The sequence below is a fragment of the Spinacia oleracea genome, chromosome 2 (assembly GCF_020520425.1).
Source record: "Spinacia oleracea cultivar Varoflay chromosome 2, BTI_SOV_V1, whole genome shotgun sequence".
NCBI lineage: Eukaryota > Viridiplantae > Streptophyta > Magnoliopsida > Caryophyllales > Amaranthaceae > Spinacia > Spinacia oleracea.
Window position 1 is genome coordinate 109215305 of NC_079488.1, and position 25128 is coordinate 109240432.

Sequence of the window (25128 nt, forward strand, 5' to 3'; positions counted from 1 at the left end):
TGACTGCAAGTTGTAGGTTTCTTCACTATTTAATAGAAGAATCTCATAGTTTCATTTACCTGATCTCTATGTTTCTTCACTATCTAATAGAAGGATCTCATAGTTTCAGTGACTTGAATTCTATGCCTACTTGGGTATAGAACATCAAACAATAGAATATCAATAGCCACTTGAAAGTCCTTTGAATATTCTGTTCTCCTTGAAGCACTTGTAAAGTCTTCTAAGAGATGTGTATTCTTTAAAGCCACTTCTAAAGTTCTTAAAGAATAAGTTCGGATTTTCTGAAGAACTTCGAAAAGCCTCCGGAATGTCCGTTTATGTTTGTTGTTCGTCTCGAAGACTTTCGAGGTCTATTTTCTCCCACTTGTCATTTTGGAAACGAATCTCCAAAAGGACATTATTTCGAGCAAACAAACATTATGTTCTCAAAAATTCGTGGTAGAAACAATACCCTTGTGTCTCATTTGAATAAATCACAATGAAACATATCTATACTTGGGCCTTAGTTTGTCGAATGACAAACACTAAGCTCCCACTGAGTTTTGCAACTCTCTAGATAATTTATGAAAAGTTATTCTGAAATTACTTTTCAATAGCTTTGACGAATTTGGTTTAGTTTGGTGGTAGTTGAGCATTTTGTTTTAGAAATTATAGGAAAAGTCTTTATGATCCATCATTGATCGAATCAAGTACTAATTGACTTTGATTATGCCATATCTTATGGACCTAGATTGTGAAATTACAACACACAATCATTGATGATCATATTTGGTCTCAAGTAATCATCAACATGATCTAACCTAGATCTTTATGATTTCTTGCCGAGTGGATTTTATACTTCTGAATCTTTGAACTAGCCAAACAGATTCAACTTATATCACATTTGAGTAAATAAACCTATATTCACTCAAATCCATGTGAAATAATAAAGTCATAAAACCTTTATTTAGCTTTGAACTCTATCGTCTAGGCGTTCTAACAATAGTTCATATTCTTTGTTACTTTCAACAAGTAAGACTAGCTTGTCTTAAGTTGATCTAGAAATCAACCAACTTTCAAAAGTCCATCAAAATAGAGCTTATGAATGTTAACTTGTTGATATGGTCTAAGCAACAATGCCAAAGATTTAATGGAACTCAAATCAAGGGTTTGATTTGAACCTAGTAAAGTTCTTTAAAGAGTTGTTTGTTTTAATCAAGCATATTGACTCAACCAGTAATTGACCATTTCATTCAAATAAACAAACAAACAAGCATTGTTTTTGTTCTTCTGAATGTGAGTCTTTCTGTGTTTGAAGCAGAAATTTAGGTATGCTGATTATGGAACAAAATAGCCATTAAGTTCCAGCCTTTGAAAGGACTTAAAACAAACTAGATGACCCTACAGCTAATGTAGCATTGCCATGCTTCATTTCCCACTTGTAGGTCATTAGTGTATCCTAGCTTCCATTGTTTGAGTTATTACCGAAGTAAGAACCTCAAGCGGTATATGATACCAAGGAAGTTTGATTGCTAGGTCACTTCTCTTTAAACATAAACTTATAGGTAGAAACGGAATCGTAATTCCTTTCATTTGTTCCCCGTTTTCCTATTTCTTGTACCCTTTCTTATAGTCTTAAGAATTGAATTCTTTAGTGTTGACTTTTATACTTTGTTAGACATGTCCAATGTCACTAACAAGGTTCTTTACCATTTTAATTTATGTTGAATATTTTGTTTCAACTAGATGATCTTACCAGAAGCTTCTAAAGTTCTCTAAGTATCGATCTATTCGAATGTCTAGGGACTAGACTCATTCGAGAATTAAATGGACAAAGATATTAGGTTGTTAACCATTGGTAAAGCTGAGCGTATTAGACTCAATGCTTTATGATCTCAAAACTACAGTGTATTTTGAATTCACAAGCACCAATTGGTTTGCCATTCGATTTTGATATTCGAAAACAACCATAAAAGTCGCTAAAAGAAACGTACATTTTAAATTGCTCACTTTCTCTCATTTCCGTGAATCGTTCTTGGATTCACTACCAATCGAGGAAATTTACTGTTACCTTTCTAAAAGGTTTTATTGCAGTGCAAGACATTTAATTATAAACAATAATTAAAACATACATTGAAGCATGCAAAGTCTAAACATTTATCATGAATAATAACTTGAAATTAAAGCAACCATGCAATTCAAACAAGTTATTAGCATTTTATTCGATTTTATTGTTCCGGCAGGTGTGAATAAAATGATTCCAAGATCCTAAAATCATTGAAGAACTAAGCACAGTTTGTCGACTTAATCCTAGAACATCTTAGGTAAGCAAAAGCCTTTTGCTAATAGTCTAGAAACTATTCTTGGTTGATAGGTACGTCTAAGAACTTATTAGGTAAACCTATCGAATTTGCCACGACATAAAAGGACTCCTTACTTATATCGTTGAGTTTCACCAAAACTAACATGTACTCACAATTATTTGTGTACCTTGCCCCTTTAGGACCAATAAGTAACACCTCGCTGAGCGAAAACTGTTACTAGATTGATGTAAAGGATATCCAAGCAAGTGTATATTTTGGCATGGCACCTTTTAACTCAATTTTTAAGTTTGGAACTTAAGGCTCTTACTATGTTGGTTAGATTTTAAGTGAACTAAAATCCTTAATCATGCAACATAATCAAGCTTTTGATCTCATGCATTTTAAGACATATTTAAAACAATAAATAACTTAAAACATGCATAAGATATTTGTGATCTAGTATGGCCCGACTTCATCTTGAAGCTTTGACTTCAAAGTCCGTCTTGAAAATCTCCGTGGGAGGCACCATTTTCTTCAAATAGGATAAGCTATAACTAATTACAACTATTTGATGGTTCGCAGACCATATTTGAATTGAAAAATAACTTTGGTACTTTAGACCAATTACATTCAAATTAATGGTACGCAGACCATATTTTCTATCCTATTTGGGCCATACTAGTCACTTCATAACCTGCAAAACAGTACATATACAATATATACCATTCACCCATTCATTATCATGAATGGCCCACATTGCTGGTTAGTAAAACACATTATGCATCACGTAAACATTTGCAGCAATTAATCAAGGGCACCAATAATCTACCAATTATTCAGTCCTTATTAATTCTAATCAAGTTGTTTTAACCTTAAGGATTTGTAGACCTAATCAAGAGTTTATGACTAAAAAGCGCTCCCACTTAAACCAATAAATTCATATGCTTTACCAATTTTAAACATAAAAATGTATTTCTAGTCCAACCGGAAACATACAAATTTAATTAAAATTTAAAGCTCATATCAATTTATAATTGAATCCAAAATTTAATTTAATTTCAGTCGTATTTAAATTAATTCATGATTTTAATTTTAGTAAAATAATTAGAATAAATAACATTTATTATAATTATAATATTCAAAATTAAAATCCAAGAAAATAATTCAAATTATTAATTTTAAAATCAATTAAAATTACGTGAACTGAAATTTTCAAATTAAACATTCAAAACGATCTAATCGTAACGCAAACACCCTACGCGTTGCACGCCCATGGGCCGTACGCACACAGCCATTGCTGGCCATGTGCGCGCAGCCCATGCGCTCGTCGCATAGCTGCTGCTGCCCTATCGCAAGCCTCCGCACGCATTGGTGCTCGCTGCGCGCGCCAGCGCACATCGCACGCGAGCTATCGCTCGCAGTGCGCGCGCGCGACATCGCTCGCTGGGCGCGCGAGCCATCGCTCGCTGGGCGCGCGACATCGCTCGCTGGGCGCGCGACATCGCTCGCTGGGCGCGAGCCATCGCTCGCTGGGGCGCGACATCGCTCGCTGGGCGGGCGACATCGCGCGCTGTGCGCGCGAGTAATGCTGGGCGCAGCGCTCGTGGCACGCGAGCTTGCGCTCGCTGCGCGCGAGGCTGCGCGCTCTTGTGCGAGGCAGCGCGCGCTGTGGCGCAGCTCGCTTGCTGCCCACACGCGACTGCCTTGGCTCGCCCTTCGCCCATGCCCATTCGTTCATTGCTCGTGGCACACGACACAAGGCAGGGCTGCTGCCTTGTGCTCGTGCACTACGCCCTTGCTCATTGCATTCGTGCCGCACGGGCGACGAGCTCCCTTGCTCGTCGTCGCATGCCCGCATTATACAACACCCCTTAAGGGTAACACGAAGCGTCCATTGCTTCGTGCGTGCAAGTTATATGAACGAATCGCATAAAAATTTAAAATTTATATTTAAAATTAATGACAAATTAATAAATATTATTAATTTCATAATTTTAGGGCGAAAAAATCGAAAATTTATTATCCAATTGATTTCCGATTGTTATGGATTCAAGTCTAGGTCATAAAAATTTAAAATTTATCGTAAATTTACAATTTTTATGGTGGTTTTTAATCATAGGTTTCTAATTAAATTACAATTAATTATGAAAATCAAATTAATTCTAAATTATTCTAATTTTCAACAAATTAATCATAATTACAAATTAGATTGCATAATTAACAAGACTAGGCATTCAAACTTGTTAAACATATGCAGTAGGTCAATCAAAAATTCAAGATTTATCAACAAGAATCGCAAATATTTAATTTAACATCTTAAATTTACGAAATTTTGCATTCGAAAAACTAAAACCTTCGAAAAGTCATAGTTAGGCTTTGAATTTGAGAATTCTGGGTTCGGCAGAAAAATACTATTTTTGTCAAAATTTTAGAATGCCTTTTACATGCGGAATTGACACAAAAATCACTCGATTTGGATGAGTAACGAAGAAACTGCCGAAAAACTGCGTACGTATAATTAAATAAACGCAATTTGCAATTAATTAACAATTACGAAAATTAATCACCCCTTTTAATTCTTGCAAATTTGTAATATTTAACCATGTTCATGCAATTTAGATTATGAAAATAATAAGGGGCTCGTGATACCACTGTTAGGTTATGATTCATATGACAGTTCATAAATCATGCGGAAAAACCATAAAGCCAGGAAACATATTATTTACACATAATCATTTAGCATAGTTTAGATGCATACTCTTTGTTGTGTGCCTTCCCTAGCTGCGCCCGAACCGAACAAGAACAAGTCTTTAGGACTCCAAGTGTCGTCCCTCCGTAGATAGTCCACAGCACGTCCGGATCCGCCTTAAGATTGACCAACTAGAATCGCCCTTAAGGATCTAATATTTTCGGTTAGGTAGGCAAGAATATTGGCTGATTTTTCTGCTTAAAAATCTTAGTTTTGAATACTTAAAACTTGTGTATAAATAATGAACCCAAGGCCTTTATTTATAGAGTTATGGAAAAGGAATCGTAATCCTAGTAGGATACGAATTAATTGAAATTAGAATCCTACATGAATTCTATTAATTAATTTATCCAATTAGGAATAGAAATTTAATCATACACTAACACTTGTAGATTTAGGAATCACGCATGAGCACAGACTCACACACACACGGCAGCCACAAGGGCTGCCCATGCGCGTGCGAGCAGCAGCCCATGCAGCGCGGCCCACGCATCCGTGGCCTTGGCGCGCGCTGGGCCTGCCTTGCGGTAGGCCTGGGCGCTGCCTTGGCTGGGCTTGTGGCGCGCGTGCTTGCTGGGCGATGGCCCGGCTTCGTGCTGGGCCTTCGTCCGGCAGGCCTCGTCCGATGCTAATTCGTACGATACGCTTCCGATTAAATTTCCAGTTCCGGAATTTATTTCCGATACGAACAATATTTAATATTTCCGATTCCGGAATTAATTTCCGTTTCGAACAAATATTTAATATTTCCGTTTCCGGAATTATTTTCCGATTCCGGTAATATTTCCGATTCTGACAATATTTCCGTTTCCGGCAATATTTCCGATTCTGGTAATATTTCCATTTCCAATAATATTTTCCGATACGTACCATGTTTCCGTTTCCGGCAACATCTACGACTTGGATAATATTCATATTTCCGATACGATCCATATTTCCGTTTCCGGCAATATCATCGTTTCCGGAGTATTCATTTCTTGTCTGTGACGATCTTAGCTCCCACTGAAACCAAGATCCGTCGGTTCCGAATATTCATAGATGGAGTATTTAATGCCATTAAATACTTGATCCGTTTACGTACTATTTGTGTGACCCTACGGGTTCAGTCAAGAGTAAGCTGTGGATTAATATCATTAATTCCACTTGAACTGAAGCGGCCTCTAGCTAGGCATTCAGCTCACTTGATCTCACTGAATTATTAACTTGTTAATTAATACTGAACCGCATTTATTAGACTTAACATAGAATGCATACTTGGACCAAGGGCATTATTTCCTTCAATAGCCCCTTACAGGTTTTAGGTATCCCATCAATATTTTACCAACTACGTTAATTGACATCCTACCAAACACTTATACTTATATGAATTGTCAATTCCACCGCTAACCTTTGACAACCTCTTGTTGTTTTGAAAGTTGTCAAGTACTCTGTATGTCCCTTTTTGTTTGCCCCATTTGTTATTTTAGTCCATCCCTAAAAGATTGATCAATTACTATAAAAGCTCACGAGACCACACCTTTACTCTTATAGTCTCATATACAATGCATTTGACCCATCACTTTTATCTTTTCTCAATTCCATACAACCAATTCTTAATAAAACATTTCTAATGTATGAAGCAAATAATTAGAAACAAAGGTAGTACTTAAAAAAAAAAAAAAGTAAAAGCTAACGGCTACGTTAAGCTAGTTTTTGCTTAACAAGGCCTATACCTATATTAGAGGAGGTGTCAATTTGATCGAATTGGTCGGATAAACGGCGCAGACCATGGCAATATTTAGGCAAATTGCAAGTAAAAATTGCGGTGATCAATTGATCATAGAGGAAAGGAATCCCAACAAGGAAAGTGTAGTAAAAGGAGTTGAAAAAGGAATTCATGGACCCTAACAATCATCATCATCTTAAACACATGCTACTATACATGATATTAACCTTCCATTTCATTCCAAAGTTTTATTTTCAAGATAAGTGCCTAAGTGGGGAACTACCATTCACTAGTTAGCAAAGAAACCAGATGATGGGGTGAATGTTACTTACTTCGTTTCTTTTTACTTGCAATACTTTATTTTTTGCGCTTTTCAATGAATAAAATTGAATAACTAGTATATTTAATTATCGATAAATAAAATTGATATTCGAAAAATATACATTATGACAAATCTAACAATATGCCACATGAATATGTTTTTTTTCCTTTAAGTATAGATCATCAAGAGTAAAATGTAGAGTATGTGAATAGTACAAAAAGTAAATTGTTACAAGTAAAAGAAACGGAGGAAATATGTATTTCTTTAGTTCTTTTATTATTGCAACATTTCTTTTTGTTGGTCAGTACAACATTTCTTTAAGAATGTTTATTTATTAAAGAGCACGTGATATATTGAAGAATGAAGTTTTTCCCTAATAGAACGTGATATATTGACTTTTATGTACATATATTCATTTATATACTGTTATTAACGAGGCGAAAATGATAAAGGTTGCAACATGCGACGTTTAAGCCGTGTCACAATGATGACATGACATGCTTATGTATCATGATTTAAATTGGAAACTAAAATATTTAACTTAGGGCTCGTTCGGTATCACTGTGTGTTTTCAGTTTTTTGTTTTTAGAAAACTCAAAACTGATTTCCGTTTTATTATTATGTGTTTTCAAAACCAAAATAAAACTACATTGAAATACGAGTACAATATACAATTAAAAAAAAAACTTTGTAAATTAATAGTACTACTACTGTGTACAAGTGTACAACACTTTGGATCTCAAGTGGGGTATTATCAAATTTCAAAAACAAAAATAAATTTTGGATCAGTATTACTTCTCTCCTCTCAAGTCAGTGTCCGTCTTCCAACTCCCTCCATAAATCTACCTCCATAACTCCATTGCTTATTGTTATACCTTCGAGCATATAAAAAAGGCAAATTATTTCCGAACTTTAAAACTCTATATTAGTCCATATATTACCAAATCCAAAAGAAATAGCAAATAAATACTTCCAGTGAGTCTGTGACTGTGCTTTAATTTTCTTCCTCTTCTTTTAGACATTTTCCTTCTGCAAATCAGGCTAAAGGCCACAAAACCAAAATATAAATGGGTATGAGAAATTCGTCTTCAGTAATTCAATTAGAGTTGGGCAAATTTAATTTTTGGGTAGAATGAAATTAGAGGATTCAAAAGAAGCAGCAAAGTAGTCAAAAGGCATGAGTTGATGCAGCGAAAGTGTCGGTCGGTGGTGGCGAACGACGGAGATACCGGAGGTATTCGATTAAACAGAAGGTGTTGAGGCGGTGACAGGGGCATATTTCTGGTTCCAGTTGAGGCGGTGCAGTGACAGGGGCAGTCAGTTTATTAAATCGAAAAATCCGAAACCACTTTTTATGGTTCCAAGTTTTCCGCTGCGGTTTTGATAAAATGACACGGGATTTGTTTTTTTCAACGCTTTTAACGAACAGGTTTGGTTTTGTATTTCTAAAAAACGCAACGGAAAACAGGAAACAAAATCATCGCCGAACGGACCCTTATATAATCTATTATATACTTTTCAAAAAAAGGTAGAAAAATCTCAATATTCTAATTTGTTTCCTTCTTTACATTGATTACCTTATTTATATATTTTTATAGTAAAAATATTGAATTGATAGTAAAAATATTCTGATGACGCATAGCTTACGTGACGCTTATATGTACTAATTAAACTGCGACACGTAAGATTGCGACAACTAAATGTTGTCGCAACTTGCGACCTTTATCATCACCCTTAAGAGCAACTTCAATGGTGGGCTACAACGTGATGTAGCTAAGTTTGCCACATCATATTTCTAGCTACAATTAACTTAAGCTACAAATTTTCACATTGGTGGGCTACAATCCTTTGTAGCTCCCTATAATATTTAATTTATATCTTTACCCTTTTATTTTTTGAGCTACCTGCCCAAAATAGCTACAATGTTTTTGTAGCTGCTGATGTCATTATTGCAACAATGGTGGGCTACCTGCTCATATATATATATTTTTTTTTCGTGAGTAGGTCCATTTTTCAACCATTAGAGTTGCTCTAACGAGGTTATTTAAAAAACAAAAAAAACAAAAACCGTAGGACTCATTAAAACGATTTATTATGAGCCACGGGGGTAATTTGAGTTTAGAAGAATGATTTCCCATTGCTGGTCCGTGAGATGGGACTATGAGAGGCAGAGAATGCTTTTGCAATCATTTAAATTTGGGCAACCCAACGTAACGTCTTAAGAAATTCACTCAAACTTTTGAAACCTTTTTTTTTTTTCAATTTCTTTTTTCCTTCTATTTTCCATTCAAAATTCCAACGTATACTTCCTTTGACCTTTTGGTACTTTCTACTATTCATAATTTACTTGTAAACGTCACCAATTTTTACCAAAACGGTATTTACAACACTAATCTAATTCACTAATTGTGATCTTGGTGTTGTACCTTGTATGTTACTATGGTAGTGTCTTCAATCAAGAGTCTATCCCCTCTAACTATATTATCTTTTTTTTTTGCCGAAATAAGTGGACATAAGGTGAGGATAATTGATCGTAAGATGGACTTCTTCACAAGTTTTTATGTAAACCATTAAGTTTGCATGTTCATTTACTACTAATAGGAATGAAGAATATATTTATATACTTACAAAGTTTTTACTAATAATCTCGGAGGCATTAAAAAATTTCCTAACTAATATTTTGAGAAGTTTATATACGAGTAGTATTATTTATATAAGTCTTTGTTGTATTGAATAAAACACTCAAGTTGTATATGACATTTATCTTTGATGTCTACATATAAGAAATGGTTTTGTCTGACTGTCTTATCCACAACGACATATCCAAGATTTACATATTAGGTGGACCAGAATTAAATACTCCGACTTTTTTTTTCAAAAACAAAATATTTTAAATAAAATATAATTAGAAATACGTTTAATATTATATACTACGAAGTACTTTAATACTTTTTTTTTTGACATTCTTTAATACTCTTGTAAACCAAAACAACATTGTTTATAAAATTAACGATATTTTATCAAATTATGGTCTAAATTTCCTAGTTAAATTCAATATATATAGCGTACAAAAATAGTATAACATCCAAAATAAGTTAGGAAAATTTGTAATTATTAATCCAACCTTTGCCCGATTTTCTTTAATTAAGCCTACCTATGCGATATTTCTAAATAATCCAACCTTTATGACCCAACTACTATTATTAAGCCTGGATGACCGGTTACCTGCTACAAAGTCAAGGAAAATTTGTAATTATTAATCTAACATTTTCCCGTTTTTCTTTAATTAAGCCTACCTATGCGATATTTCTAAATAATCCAACCTTTATGACCCAACTACTATTATTAAGCCTGGATGACCGGTTACCTGCTACAAAGTCAACGTTAAGACGTTCAAAACCTAAAGTTGGTTTCCCTCCTAAAATATTGGACATGTCATCATCACTTGCTACCTGAACAAGGATTTCATTTTTTTTCTTCTTCAAAAAACCCTTAACTCTTCTCTTCTCTGTACCGTGTTTCAATTCCTCTCTCCTCCATTACTGCTGCTTCAACCACAATTGTACTGGTTCATGACATCATCAGCGATTTTCTTGTGGAAATAGGTGACTTCATCCACGCTTATTCAAATTTCGTCTCTAAAATCGTACAATTAAAGGTGAACTTACAAACCGTAGCGTTTTTGTTCCTTTTTTGGTAAATTTTGAATTTTGGGCTTCCTTGATGGTCAGTTCGTAAAAACCCGAGTTGTTGCAATAAAATAGTTTTTTTTTTATGTTGTGGGATGTTGGTTATTGTGGTCTTGTTGAAAATTTAGAAAGAAAAAAACCCTTGAATTTGAAGAAGATCCAGATCCAACAGGCAATTGCTTTACCCCAGCCACAACAATTGCTGATTATTTTTGATGAGCTTCGAATGGAGAGGTATGAGGGATCAACAATGGTGGAGAAGAGGTAGAAGAGAAATAATGGAGAGGAGTGCAGAGAGCCAGAGATGAAGCAGAAAATCGCAGAGGAGAGAGGAACGAAAATTAAAATAGCAATTAAAGAAAATAAAGGGGGGGGATTATAATTGGTATATGCCACGTAAGGGTGAATACCGCATATAGCAGGTTAGTAACTTGTTAGGCTTAATAATAGTAGTTGGGTCATAAAGGTTGGATTATTTAGAAATATCGCATAGGTAGGCTTAATTAAAGAAAATCGGGCAAAGGTTGAATTAATAATTACAAATTTTCCAATAAGTTAATCATTTATAGCGGGAAAAACAAGAAAGAAAATTGACAGTTTTTGATAATGAAATATGTTAAAAAGTATTACTAGTACTATAAGTTGTTGGTGTTGGACTCTAAGACAACTAAATGAACAAAAATCTAACAAAACAAACACCAAGCTATAATGTTTTTTTTTCATATAATCACAAAACAAAATTGCTTACTATCCGCCACTGCTCGAGTAAAAATAGAGTATGAGCCATTTTTATTCAATTATTTTTGTTTGAACTTATTATAAACTTTATTTTCCAAAATAAAGTAAAGCAATCAGTGTATTAGGTGTGTCGCACGTCCACAACCAGAAAACTTTATTGGCATTGAGGAATATAAATAACAAACACAATAAGGTATGACATAAAGAATTTATATAATACGCTTTAGACAAATACAGAAAAATTCAGAAAATAAGACCAAACTGATAACTCCAACGAGATCCCCATGCTAGATTGTTACTTCAAAAGACTTAAATCGCTTCTAAGACCTATTCTAACAATCCCCTTCCAAACAAACGGTTCATCAACTCAACCGATTAAACCCACCCAAATTTAAACAAAAAAAACTTCAAAAATCCAACCAACCCCACCAAAATAAATAAAAAAAGAAAAAAAAAAGGGAAAATCAACGGCAATGTTACTTTGAGGTTGTTTTTAATTAACGCCCCCTCACTCCCTCTCTTTCGATCTCTCTCCACTTTCTCTTACCATAACTTCCATTTTTTCCCATCTTCCATTTTTCTCACTAACAAATTATTTAATTTTTTCATACTTCTTAATTACTTCCAAATATAACTGATCATCAAAATTCAGGTCTAAGTTCCACATCAAAAACACATGCAACAAGAGTAATTAAGTACTAATTAAGTAGAGATGCGGCAAGAGAAGAGCACGTCGAATGCAGTTTTATCTCCAATCCCAAACAAGAATTTCAGAGGATTGAAGGCTCTGCTTTCTAATAATAATACTACTAATGACGACTTAATTGTTGATGATATGATCAGTGATCATGAATTGGCTCTTCGAAAGGCTGGTGAATCAGGTATTTCTTTCTTCATTATTTCTGATGATTCTCCATTGTCAATTGATCAAGCTAATTAATTAATTTCTTCCGTAATTCGTTTTAATTATTGGTAAAAAATAGTTTTAATCGGTCACTTGTTAGTAATGCAATGTCATATTGATGTAAATTATAAGTACAGGCGTGGATATGAATCGTTAACCTCTAATTAAAGGTGTAATTGTAAATGGGAGAGGAAACGCTTAAAAAGACTAGTGCACCATTGTATCTTTTATCGCTCGGTTAATCATTCATCTTTGTAGTGTATCATAAAGTTATTTTAGTACCGGGACTGAGTAGTTTGAGGCAATTTGGTCCGGCTCGATTCTATTTGACTTATTTTATTTGGTTTAGTGGTGAATGATGATGGACTTGGTAGGGAGGACCCCGTGTTCGATCCCCGCAATAATAATTGGGAGGGGACTGGAACCTAACCACTCAGAACTCGCCCCGAATTCGGATTAACCGTGAACCAGATGGTACACCAAAAAAAACTTATTTTGTCTAAAATAAACTTATTTGTGTGTAAAATTATCGAGTTGAACTTATATTATCTGAACTTATCAGAAATTAACTAAATTTATCTGAATTTATTTTTTCTGAAATAAGTGGAACAGAACAAAGCTTAGATAGTCCGCCTAATGCTCTGAATTTCCTTAAAGAAAGAAAGAAAGTACTCCGTACTAGTGCACCAACTTAAATTTGTTTTTTTCTTATCTAAATCATACGGAGTACTCCGTAGTTACGGATGGTGTACATGAACCAGGAGTACAAAGTAGATCTAACCTCAGTTCAATAAATACACAGTGAGCAATAAATGATAAGCTCCCTCATCTTACTTGAAAACAAACCTGAAGCTGAAACTCCACGAACTTAGATTTGTTTGAATTGGAAAGACCAAGATTTGTAATCCTATTTTACTGAATAAAAACAAAATGAAATTTTTTGTTTAAATGCCTCCCAGAAATCACGGTGATCACGTGAATTGCACAACTTTGAACTGCACTTATTTGAAGTTGGGTGGCGCCACAGTTAATCAATTTGTATGTACAACCTAGATGTGGATCTAAACTACTCCCATTAATCCAATTTAATACTTAATTACTGATATTTATACTCTAGTAATTGACTATATTCGACTTGTGTTATTTTCTAATTTATATCCCTAGTTCCTACAATATTACAAGGGCACGTTTTAAAGTTTTATAGTATCTTGTTACAAAAATACTCCCATGTCATGTTATGCATGGTTATATATATGGTTTATTCAAACTTACATAATGGTGTATATTATTATAGAAGTTAAAGGGACAATAAACTAATCAATTTATTTTACCATTGTTAAAATATAATGTTATAAATGCAAATAATATTTATGGGAAAAAATATGGAGAGTCGTGTATTTTTTGTTAAAAATACGGAGTATAAAATTAGGATTTCAAGGGAAAATCAATTAAAAAAAAACATAGAAAATCAAGGATTGGGTACGTGGCAAACAAATTAAACATCATGTTTTAAAATATTGTTACTAGTATGGATAGAGCGTGGTTATAATACTCGGAGAGTGTTTAGATCAATTCAAATTAGTACACCGTACTAGCTTAATTGTTGCTTAGTTTCTTGGTGTACAATAAATTTATTGTACACCAAGATAACTTTTATGCAGTTTTTTGTAACTTGAACCTAGTTTTATATAACTTTTATATTATATAAAAAAATGTTGATAGATAAACATTTTAAAGGGTTAAATGATTAATTTTATACATTATTAGTGATTTTGAAGAAATAATTTTTATTAAAATGAAAAAATTTATCACTAAAAAATAGATAACGTTTACCTATATAAAGATAACTTTTAAACATTTTGAGTCAACTTTTACTCCGATGTACAATATTTATTGTACACCTCTTGTAAATAAGAATTTGTGTTTACTATTTTTAAGGTTACGTGTCTCTTTATGAACCTTCAACTAAATGTCAAGGTTTTTATACAAAAATAGATTCGATTTATTTTTTCCCCATTTATAACAAAGAAGAGAATATTTGGGAATGCAATCCAAATAAACAAGCACACTAGATTCTCATTCTCTGTGGTGTGAGTACAAAGGGACACTCAGATTTGTGTTTGTTTCCGTTTAGGCAAAAAAAAGATCGGAGTCTCTGATGATTTCATTTGAAAAAAGATGGGTGGGCCCATAAAAGGTTAATGGGGCTCATTATGGTGTTGAGCCGTTAAGGAGGGCCAGGCTGGCTGGCCCATTTGATTAGTAAGTAAATTAGAGAAGTGGGCCTGTTGGGCCCTACAAGTGGGAATTGGATCCCTTGCCCTTAATAAGTGCCGTTTTAAGTGGACATGCCTTACTAATCAAGGTTGGGACCTCACCAATTGTCTACTTAATGATGATTAAGCATGTATGTTAATCCCAAAAGGAAGTGGATTAGACAGGATGTTAGGGTAAAGCAGGGCAAAGATTAAAGGTTTAAATTTTTATGTTTTGCCTTTTTTTTTTTCTGTGAATGATCTAGCTAGTTCACCTGCAATATGATGATCTTACACAACACCCCTAAATTACATTGAAGTATCTTCGATCTACCTGATTTTCACTTATTTTTCAGAACTTATCTGAACTTATTTTAGTTATAAATTGTAATTGATCGAGTAAATTTATCCTATCTAAACTTATTTTTCGCGAAATAAGTAGAAATAAGGTGAACCGAACAAAGCCTAAATCGAAAGTGACCTTGCCAACAATAATAACTTGACTATATGAAAATTATCAATAAGTTACTCCAATTGACAAACTTTTTGAACTAGAATGGATTCAAAACTAAATCAAATGACATGAAACCGGAGTATGATTCAAACAACTCGTTTCCTATCTCTATTTCTAGGGTGATGATAAAGGTCGCAAGTTGCGACAACATTTAGTTGTCGCAATCGTACGTGTCGTAGTTTAATTGGTACATATATGCGCCATGTAGGTTATGCGTCAGAGAAATATTTTTACTATCAATTCAATATTTTTACTATGAAAATTTGTAAATAAGGTAGTCGATATAAAGAAGGAAACAAATTAGAATATTAAGATTTTCCTACAGTTTTTTATAACATATATAATATGTTATATAAGTAAAATATTTTAATTTCCTATTTAAACCATGACACATAAGCATGCCATGTCATCATTGTGACACGACTTAAAGGTCGCATGTTGCAACCTTTATCATTTTCGCTATTTCTAACGTACAAAGACTACAAACATTGTACATTTGGACGATGTAACGAATAATAGTTAAAGTGGGTTGCATTAATTTGTGCAGCTGCAAGAAGGTATCAAGCAACAGGATGGCTAAGGGAAATGGACCAAGTAGCAAGGGATACCCTCCCAAAGGACCCCTCTGAAGAACGCTTTTGTTTAGCCTTACGGAATGGTCTAATCCTTTGCAATGTCCTTAATAAAGTCAACCCTGGTGCTGTACTTAAGGTATACTTCCATCAAGTACATTTTTTCTACCTTAGTATAATGTATACTTCCTTATATTCATATTTTGTTTTTTATCAATGACATTTTGCTGTGTGATTGTCCCTGTTAACAAAATCAGGTTGTGGATAATCCAGTGGTGACAGTGCAATCTCCGGAAGGAGCAGCACAATCAGCCATTCAGTACTTTGAAAACATGAGGAATTTCTTGGTAACTGTTGGCAATATGAAGCTCTTGACTTTTGAAGCCTCTGACTTGGAAAAGGTTTCTTATTTTTGTTTTCCTGTTAGCCGCTATCATGGTTAAGAGTATAATACACGTGTGAGTACAGAGCTACAGACTAGTTATCCCATATTGAAAAATAGAGAGATCTTGACTCGTCAGGCTTATATGTGGTCAACTATGATCCACAGACACTTCAAAAATATGACACTAACCGTTTCCAAAAGACACTAATATAAAATGGGCATGGGCAACCCAATAAGAAGGAGGAGAGTTCAGTTCACAAGCTTATAAGATAATAAGATGGTATTTTATTTCGTCTCTCTCCAATGTGGGACAACTCACATGCGGTAACATTGTGTTTCAAAACTTTTCGGGCTTATTACCCTATGATACCGAACTTTGATTCTCGTTTCCCTATATCCGTGTCCCGTGTCTGTGCAACCTAGGTGGTCAGTCTCTTCTCTTGTATGGGCTAGTAGCAACAATAGTAGTGCCCTCTTAGCTATGCCAACACTGATCATACTTAAACTGTGTTACCATTTTACTCATGAGGCTGGCCCATTTTGGTGGGAATACTTTGTCTTTAAATGAATTTATGACCAAGCATTGCTCTACCTTACCTTGTTACTAATGGAATGATTCATGTGTACAGGGAGGTTCTACAAGCAAAGTTGTGGACTGCATTCTTTGCCTAAAAGGCTACTACGAGTGGAAACAAGCTGGTGGAATTGGAGTATGGAGGTATGGTGGAACAGTGAGGATCACGTCATTCCCAAAAGACTGCTCCTCCTCTTCAGTTGGCAGTGAAAGTGCTGATGATTCATTGTCGTCGTTTGATGAATATGAATCATTACCGTATGAGCAGTTGTCCGAGTTTCTTCATCGGTCTAGTAAGGTTTCAAAGGAGGAATCAGAAGCAGCAAAAAGTCTATGTTTTTTACTAGATCGCTATGTGCTTGGGATTTTGCAAGCATATGTCAATCAGAAGAGTGGAGTTGAGGATTTGCCTTTGAATTCAATGGTAGGTAAGGTTTCTTCTGTACGTTTTAGTAAAGTTTCTGTTTGGATTACCATGAGATGAAATGATTTTTATCACTAGTTTTCTAAACTGGTTAACAAACGATAAACCGATGCCAAACTTATACCAAGTAACATCAAAACTAAAGAATATAGTGCTGAAGTCAGTAAGTGACTTTGAAATTTAAGTGACCAGAACTGTTTTTAAGGTCACAACAAAAGATTATGTAATGCAGGTCACACAATTATGGCTTTGTTCTCTTCACCTGGTCTAGTATGATTTTGATAGTTTCTGGTTTGGTTTGGTCTGCTCTGATTCTTCCTGTTTTGGTCTCGTCTGGTATGGAATGTTTTCTTTGAGTGTTTTTTAATTTTTCTGGCATGGTCTGAATTTTTATGGTATGTTATCAAGTAATAAGAATAAGGTGAAAAGAACAGAGCCAATGTTTTCGTGTAAGTGTAATCGACTGCATGCAATATGCACTGTTAATTTTCTGTACACTATACATCAACTTCTTGGTGAATAAATGTGCAGGTAATTGATATTATGATCAGGAAGGTAGTCAAAGATCTTTCAGCAGTGCTTGTTTCTCAAGGTGTTCAGGTAGAGTTTGGAACATTTCAAAGGAACTTAATTTTTTTGGCACAGTGAAGTAATTGTATAGGAATCAGCTTCTGAATTAAGGTTTTGCGTAACAAATCTTGTAGCTCGGGCTCATGTTGAAGAACAAGTTGAAGAGCGAGGCAGCGTGTTTTACACATGACGAATTCCTAGAAGCAATTTCACGGTATCTTGGCAGCAAGATGCCTGTTATGAATTCTGACGATGCACCAGAATGTTGCGTCTGTGGTGGAAGAAAAGAGGTTATCTGTCATTGTATCAGAGATTCCACAAGCTACAAGGCAGTGGTAGATGAGCAACAAAAACAACTTCTGGTACTATCTTTTTCTTGGAATTTCATAACTTCATATTCATGAATTGATTTAGTTCTCTTTATGATTTGTTTTATGAGAATCTTATTTCAATTTCTGGTTTATCGATCTGCAGGAACTCAAGTCGTCTTTTACAGAGACAAGATTAGAAGTGAAAAAGGCTCATGTACAATGGGATGAAGAAATTAAAAAACTAGGTGAGATTTATATATTTATGCATATATTTGATGAAAAAGTATAGTACGCTTTACTATTTTTTCACTACTTATCATCCCATTTTTAAAGAAATTCAGGGAAAATGTATATGGAATTGTATTTGATTCTCTTATTGGCTCAGAGAATCACGTAAAGAGTCTTGAAGTGGCATCATCGTCTTACTACAAGATTTTAGAAGAAAATCGTCAACTTTACAATCAAGTGCAAGACTTAAAAGGTATTCTTGCTTTGTATAATCTCTAACATCCATCTCCTTGAGAAACTAACTGTTGTATTCATATTCATAGGATCAATTCGAGTTTATTGTCGAGTAAGGCCGTTCTTGCATGGGCAATCTGACAGGGAATCAACTGTGGATCATATCGGAGAAAATGGAAATATAATGATTGTCCATCCTCACAAACAAGGGAAGGATGCACGAAAAATCTTCTCGTTCAATAAAGTATTTGGAACAAATGCAACTCAACGTAAGATTTCCATCTTCCGCAAGAATATGATATGTTTCACAGTAAGCACTTTGCTGTCTTATTAATGGGTGTTAGGGGTTGGGTTTGATATATTTTTTATCTCTTTTGTATGCAGAGCAAATATATGCAGATACCCAATCATTGATCAGATCAGTTTTAGATGGTTTTAATGTCTGCATCTTCGCCTATGGACAAACTGGCTCTGGGAAGACATACACTATGGTATTGCTTATTTTCTACTCTGCATTACTCCGATCCTTCCGTTCCTGAATACTTGCAACAGTTTGACTTTTGCACTATTCATACATTAACTTTGACCAAAATTTCTTACTAATATTTATAAATCAAATGTTATTGTGTAATATGTTGTTGGATTAGTCTTAATGCATACTTTTAAATATCAATTTTTTTTAGGTTTTTACTAATATGTAATTTCATATAATTACGGCCAAACTAGTGTCTTGATAAGTGTGTCAGTCAAACTGTTGCAAGTATTTAATTAGGAAAAGAGGGAGTAGTTTTAAGTTGCATTTAGCGCTTTGACTTGGTTTCTTGGAAATCAAGTGTGTAATTGCATATAATTGCGGTCAAACTAGTGTCTTGACAAGTGTGCTAGTCAAACTGTTGCAAATATTTAGGAACAGAGGGAGTAGTTTCAAGTTGCGGTTAGTATATGATTTGCCTTGGTTTCTTGGAAATCTACCTCATGAAAACTGCATTTTTGTGTTTAGAGTGGCCCTGATTTCACAGCAGAAGATACTTGGGGTGTCAACTACCGAGCTTTGCAAGACCTATTTCAGATTTCAAAATCCAGAATTAACATGATTGAATATGAAATCCGAGTCCAGATGATTGAGATATACAATGAACAAGTCAGAGACCTTTTAGTTGTTGATGGCTCTTCCAGAAGATATCCTTTAGTGTAGCTCAACTAATTAATCAATTATTTTGTCATGAACTTCTTATCTTACAAGTATTGTAGACATTTCTAATATGATACCTTAATTAAATCCACGTTAGATATTCGAAACAATTCTCAGCTCAATGGTCTGAATGTACCTGATGCATGTTTAGTCCACGTTAACTGCACCAAACATGTCCTTGACTTGATGGGGGTTGGCCTAAAGAATCGTGCTGTGGGTGCAACGGCTCTGAACGAAAGGAGTAGCCGATCTCACAGGTATACATACTTCTCAATCAAATGTCGTCTCATAATTTCTCGCTTTCTTTCTTTCTATCTTGTTTCGAAACATTTTTTTGTGTTTTTTTTTTTGCAGTATTTTAACCATCCATGTCCAAGGAAAAGAGTTGATCACCGGGTCCATTTTGAGGGGTTGTCTCCATTTGGTGGATTTAGCTGGTAGCGAGAGAGTTGACAAATCCGAGGCTGTTGGAGAAAGACTTAAGGAAGCGCAACATATAAATAAGTCACTTTCTGCACTCGGGGATGTTATCTCTGCTCTTGCTCAGAAGAATGCTCATATTCCTTACCGGAATAGCAAACTTACTCAAGTCCTCCAGGATTCTCTAGGTAATGAGCATAATAGATATTAATTTAAACTTTGTTATTCTTTGTCCATATCAGGCTCTGCTCTGTTCGACTTATTTTGACCTATTTCTTACAAAATAAGTTCAGATAATTTCAGTTAAGTTCAGATAATATAAGTTCAGAAAAAAAATTAAGTTTTTTTCATACATTTTCATACACAAATAATTTTATTTCAAACAAAATATGTTTATTTCAAATAAAATAAGTTCAGTTAATATAAGTTCAGTTAATATTCAGTCAAAATAAGTCGAATAGAAAGGAGCCTTACTCAAATTTATCACATAGGCTATCAGTTTTAACCACTAGGCCAAGACCTCATTAAGTAGGCCGATCAGTCTTTGACTGCTAAAAATATGAGTATCTTTCTCTTGTAGGTGGACAAGCTAAAACGTTGATGTTTGTGCATATAAATCCGGAATCTAATGCTATCGGAGAGACAATAAGTACCCTCAAGTTTGCAGAAAGGGTTGCCTCTATAGAACTTGGAGCTGCTCGAGCTAACAAAGAAACTACTGAACTTCGGGACCTCAAAGCCGAGGTTTGTTCCTTATATATTCTTTTTACTTCCTTTTCATTTTCAAGCCTTAAAACACTTGGACATGGAGCAAATATGTATCTTTCTTTTTCTTACCGCAGATCTCTAATTTGAAATCGTCATTAGAGAAGAAAGAAGCTGAACTGGAACATCTGAAATGTGCTAATGTAAGAAGCAATTCTGAAATACAAAAGGCAAGACCCGTTTCACCGGTACATGTGCCAAGGCTTGCGCGACCGGTTGATGATAAATCCATTGAGGTAGGATTAAATAGTTAATAGATAACATAAAGCATGTTCTATGTCCTTGATTACTATAAGAGGCTTGTTTATATGTTACCCGCATCATTATTTATTTCTGTCAGAAAATGCAACCAAATAATGAAGCCGCACTAATCTGACAATATAAATCTCAGAACAGGATCAATTTGTCCAGGCCCCATTTGGTATCGTTTTTTGTTTCCAGTTTTCTATTTTTTACAAAACTAAAAACTAAAATATGAAAACCACAAAAAGTAGATTCCAGTTTTTTGTTTTCAGTTTTCAAAATCAACATGATTATGACTATTTTTTTAGTTTATGATCCAATCTAAACCATATGACTTTTATAACAAAAAAACTAAAAACTGGAAACTTAACGTGATACTGAACGAGCCCTCAGCCTTTCTGTCCAAAAAAAGGGTTTTTTTTTTGTTTTTTTACAATGAAGGTTGTGTTTTCAGGTCAGAAGCTGTTCTTCGAGTAAGCAGAGGAGATCACGGTTTCCCTCCGGGTTTAAGGAACATGAGCCGATGCCAAAGATGCCCTTCATAGCCGAAGAGAAGCTTCCAAAGCCTGGAAATCCAAGGTCTCCATCTCCACCAGTGAGAAGGTCAATGTCTACTGACAGAGGAATTCTGATTAGGAGTAGGCTTAAGCCTGAAATAACAGAAAAACCTGTCCAAAAAGTTCAGTACCCTGCATCAGCTAGATCGGTATCAGTGAATAAACATCCCGGTCCACCACAAGGGAATCCGTTAGTTGACCTGTATGATGGCAACTTATTATTAAATCAGGAGAATGAACAACTCAAGCCAGTACTAAATACAAGGCAGATGTTGTCAGTAAGGAAAAGCAAACACGATATCAACAAACCGAAAACCAAGAATCAACAACCAGCAACTAGGATTCCAAAAGTTGATGAGACACACACTTTGTTGACAGACATTGATACTACTACAGGAGGAAAGATTGATGAGGGTAGAAAGAGTGACTTTTCTGAGCCTGAAAATGAAAACGGGTTATTTTCTTCTCCTATGTATAGCAGAAATTCTCGGTTGAAGAAGTTGCAGGCTAACTCTACTAAGAGTTCTCAGTATCTTGAACCAAGGTATGTCTTCTCAACTCTAACCTAAACATTGAGGATTGCTCCATATTTTAGTACTTTGAATCCTTGATAAAAGTTATCTGACTTTCTTTGTTAACATTTTGCTCATATGTTATTAACCAGCTGCTTTTCCCATGCAGAGGACATACAAATACAGTAGACTCAGTTATGTCAGGAAGATTGGAAACACATCTTCAAAAGGAAAGCAACAATCCGTCCATGTCTGGGATAAGAAGAAGTCAGTCTACACCGCGTGGGAAGTTTTTGATTTTGCCTTAAATAGACTTGTTCACCAAATTAATTTTGTCTATTTTGTTATGTGTGTATAGTTAGTTCAGTAAAACAATGCCTTGGTTGAAGCTTTCTGAAAATTTGAGTTCTTCCTGTATTTTATTTTGTTTATCAGCCTATATGGCTTTTCGGCTGAAATTAAGAGTTGGTTTTAGATGCAATGAAATATACCAACTCTTGTATGACAAACAAAGAATTGGAACAACATACTTCATACAAGCAAAAATTCAAACCATATCAGACCAGTCCAGATCAGACCAATACAGATCATACCATATCAGACCAGTCCAGATCAGACCAGACCAGATCAGACCAGACCAGACACAGGCTTACAAGGGCTCCACAACTTTACGGTGGAGCTCAATTTCTCTGGCACAGAATCAGACCACAAATCCAAATCCGGCAAAGGTCCGGTGAATGCCATATAATTCCCACTCTCACTCATAGGCATCCTTTTCCAGTTCACAAACTCATCACCAAATGCTTCACACAATGCCTTAATAGTCAAATTCACTTCCCACTTCATTTCTTCTGCAGAAACCTCTGTTGTTGCCGCGCCACAGTTCACCATGATCCTCCCATTAGGCATTAGTTTCTCTTTCATGTCAACCCAAGTTTGAGCAACTTCCAACTCCGGCAAAACCTTCCCATTAGCAAACAAATCCACCATTATCCCAGCATAACCACCATCTACAGTTGCTGCAGGCGACAGCGCGTCTCCTACACGAACTCGAAGAATCCCACCACCACCATCACCGCCACCTTTCATTTCCAACTCAGACAACCCGAAAAACATCCTTGCTTGATCAATCAAAACCTGGTCAAGCTCCCATCCATCAATAACCAAACGAGGCCAAAACTCGAGCAGCTGGTGGGCAACTGTACCGCCTCCTAACCCGAAAATGGCAATTGGGCCTTCAGGAATTATTGCAGGTAAGCTGCAATGTTCATCCCAGTATGAGTTAGTCCATTTCTGGGTTTTATACAGTATGCTGTGCACACTCCCAGTATCATCTAATAGTAAAATTTTGGAGGTTTCGGATTCTAAGATTAATATCTGGTTGAACTCGCTTTGTATTGCGGTCAAAACTCGAAAGTCTTCTTCTTCCTCTTCTTCTTTTTCCTCTGTACCTTGCTGTTGTTGAACTGTGGCTGAATTTGCAGAAAAGGTTGAGTGATTGGGGATGTTTGTTTTAGTGAGAAAGAAGGGTTTTGCAGGGGATAAGAAGGAAAGAGGGGCGCCATTGAAGGGATGAGCATGAGCTTGGTTTGGAAAGAATGAAGGAGAAAGAAAGATGGGGTTGAGAGAGAGTGAAGAGGGTGAAAGAGAGATCATTGCTTTGTTTTTTTTGTTTGAAACTGATGGCTGGAATTTGCAGAGTGAATGGATTGATCGATCTCCTTTTGGTAATACTTGTGGGTAAAATTTAACCGCCAAAACAGGTTACACCTATTTATTTATTTTATTTATTTTTTGTTGATAATTAAATTAATTTATTGATAAAAACTCATACGCTATCTACATAATTCACAAATACATAACAACCGAATCAAATAAAAACTTTCTTTCAACATAGATGTTGTATGAATTTTACGTTGCGGATTGTAATAGGCTTAACAAGTTGACAGTTACTTTCCAAAATGGTCCGATTTCTAGCAGTTGGCTCCCCCCCTCTAGCTAAATTTGTTACTTATGTAGTAGTACTCCGTATATAGTTGACTCGTAACAAGGATTGTGGTTGACTCGTGTATAATCTAATAGTACTTGGCTGCTCGTAACAACATATGTTTGTTTTATAAGGATTGTGGTTGACTCGTGTTAATACTCGTTATACTAAAAAAAGTCTGTCATATTTAGTGTTGTTTGGTTGACATTAAAGTACGAGTAGAAAATTATAAGTGGTTTGAAAAAAACACAGAGTTTGTGCTTTTGTGGCGGTTTATTTTCATGGAAAAGGTTTTGCGCGCACAAGGTGTACAATAAATTTATTGTACACCAAGATAACTTTTATGCAGTTTTTCGTAACTTTAACTTATTTTTCTGTAACTTTTATATTATAAAATTAAAAGGTTGATAGATAAATATTTTAAAGGGTTAAATGATTTATTTATACATTATTAGTGATTTTGAAGAAATAATTTTTATTCAAATGAAAAAATTTATCATTAAAAAATAGATAACTTTTACCTATATAAATGTAACTTTTAAGCATTTTGAGTCAACTTTTACTCCGGTGTACAATATTTATTGTACACCCATTGTAAATAAGATTTTGTGATTTTCATGACATACTTCAATAAGAGATTGTTAGCAAGGAGAACATGATGCTTCTAGAAGCATAATCTAATACAAATACTCTAAATTCATCCTCAATGTCACTTGAGAAACGAAGAACCAGTTTCACTTAAGAAACAAAGAACTAGTTTCTTTCTTCTTCCTCTCTTTATCTCCTTCACGCAATTCCTCCATTTTCTCCTTGGAAGTCAAGCTTATTTTCCACTTGTCACCACCTTTGTTCATCTCAAGTGACTCATTAATTTCATGGACACTTATCAAAATTTGTAAAACCTTAGTCATAAATTTTCTGAATTCCTCTCAACACTTGTCATTCAATCAAGCTTCAGTTGAGCTCATCCCTTATGTCATTCAACACCCGTTCATC

The 25128-nt window shown here is 35.0% G+C and overlaps 2 protein-coding genes across 3 annotated transcripts; one reads left to right on the forward strand and one right to left on the reverse strand.

Annotated features, from left to right (window-relative positions):
- Positions 1–11981: 11981 nt before the first annotated feature.
- On the forward strand, positions 11982–22562 carry LOC110782084 (kinesin-like protein KIN-14F). Of its 2 annotated transcripts, none has more exons than XM_021986163.2 (17): positions 11982–12366; positions 15706–15869; positions 15988–16131; positions 16745–17113; positions 17645–17713; positions 17818–18045; positions 18158–18239; positions 18380–18475; positions 18546–18725; positions 18841–18947; positions 19457–19635; positions 19741–19905; positions 20003–20256; positions 20649–20812; positions 20911–21069; positions 21531–22177; positions 22298–22562. In XM_021986163.2, exons 1-17 carry the CDS (start codon positions 12198–12200, stop codon positions 22332–22334), a joined length of 3213 nt encoding a protein of 1070 aa, XP_021841855.2. In that variant the 5' UTR covers positions 11982–12197; the 3' UTR covers positions 22335–22562. The 2 variants fall into 2 exon arrangements, with proteins under 2 accessions (XP_021841855.2, XP_021841854.2); XM_021986162.2 differs by having other exon boundaries at positions 11987–12366; positions 22315–22562.
- On the reverse strand, positions 21449–23853 carry LOC110782085 (uncharacterized). Its single transcript, XM_056837768.1, has 2 exons — positions 21765–23853; positions 21449–21687 (listed from the first exon to the last, which is right to left on the reverse strand). Exon 1 carries the CDS (start codon positions 23799–23801, stop codon positions 22773–22775), a length of 1029 nt encoding a protein of 342 aa, XP_056693746.1. The 5' UTR covers positions 23802–23853; the 3' UTR covers positions 21449–21687; positions 21765–22772.
- Between the last annotated feature and the right edge of the window lie 1275 nt (positions 23854–25128).

What these genes read in the sequence shown, in the direction of transcription:
- LOC110782085 (XM_056837768.1), bottom strand. Translation starts at nt 23,801, where the DNA reads ATGATCTCTCTTTCACCCTCTTCACTCTCTCTCAACCCCATCTTTCTT.
- LOC110782084 (XM_021986162.2), top strand. Translation starts at nt 12,198, where the DNA reads ATGCGGCAAGAGAAGAGCACGTCGAATGCAGTTTTATCTCCAATCCCA. An exon ending in TGAAGAAATTAAAAAACTAG is followed by an intron (nt 18,240 to 18,379) that starts GTGAGATTTATA and finishes TTATTGGCTCAG; the next exon opens with AGAATCACGTAAAGAGTCTT. An exon ending in TCAAGTGCAAGACTTAAAAG is followed by an intron (nt 18,476 to 18,545) that starts GTATTCTTGCTT and finishes TCATATTCATAG; the next exon opens with GATCAATTCGAGTTTATTGT.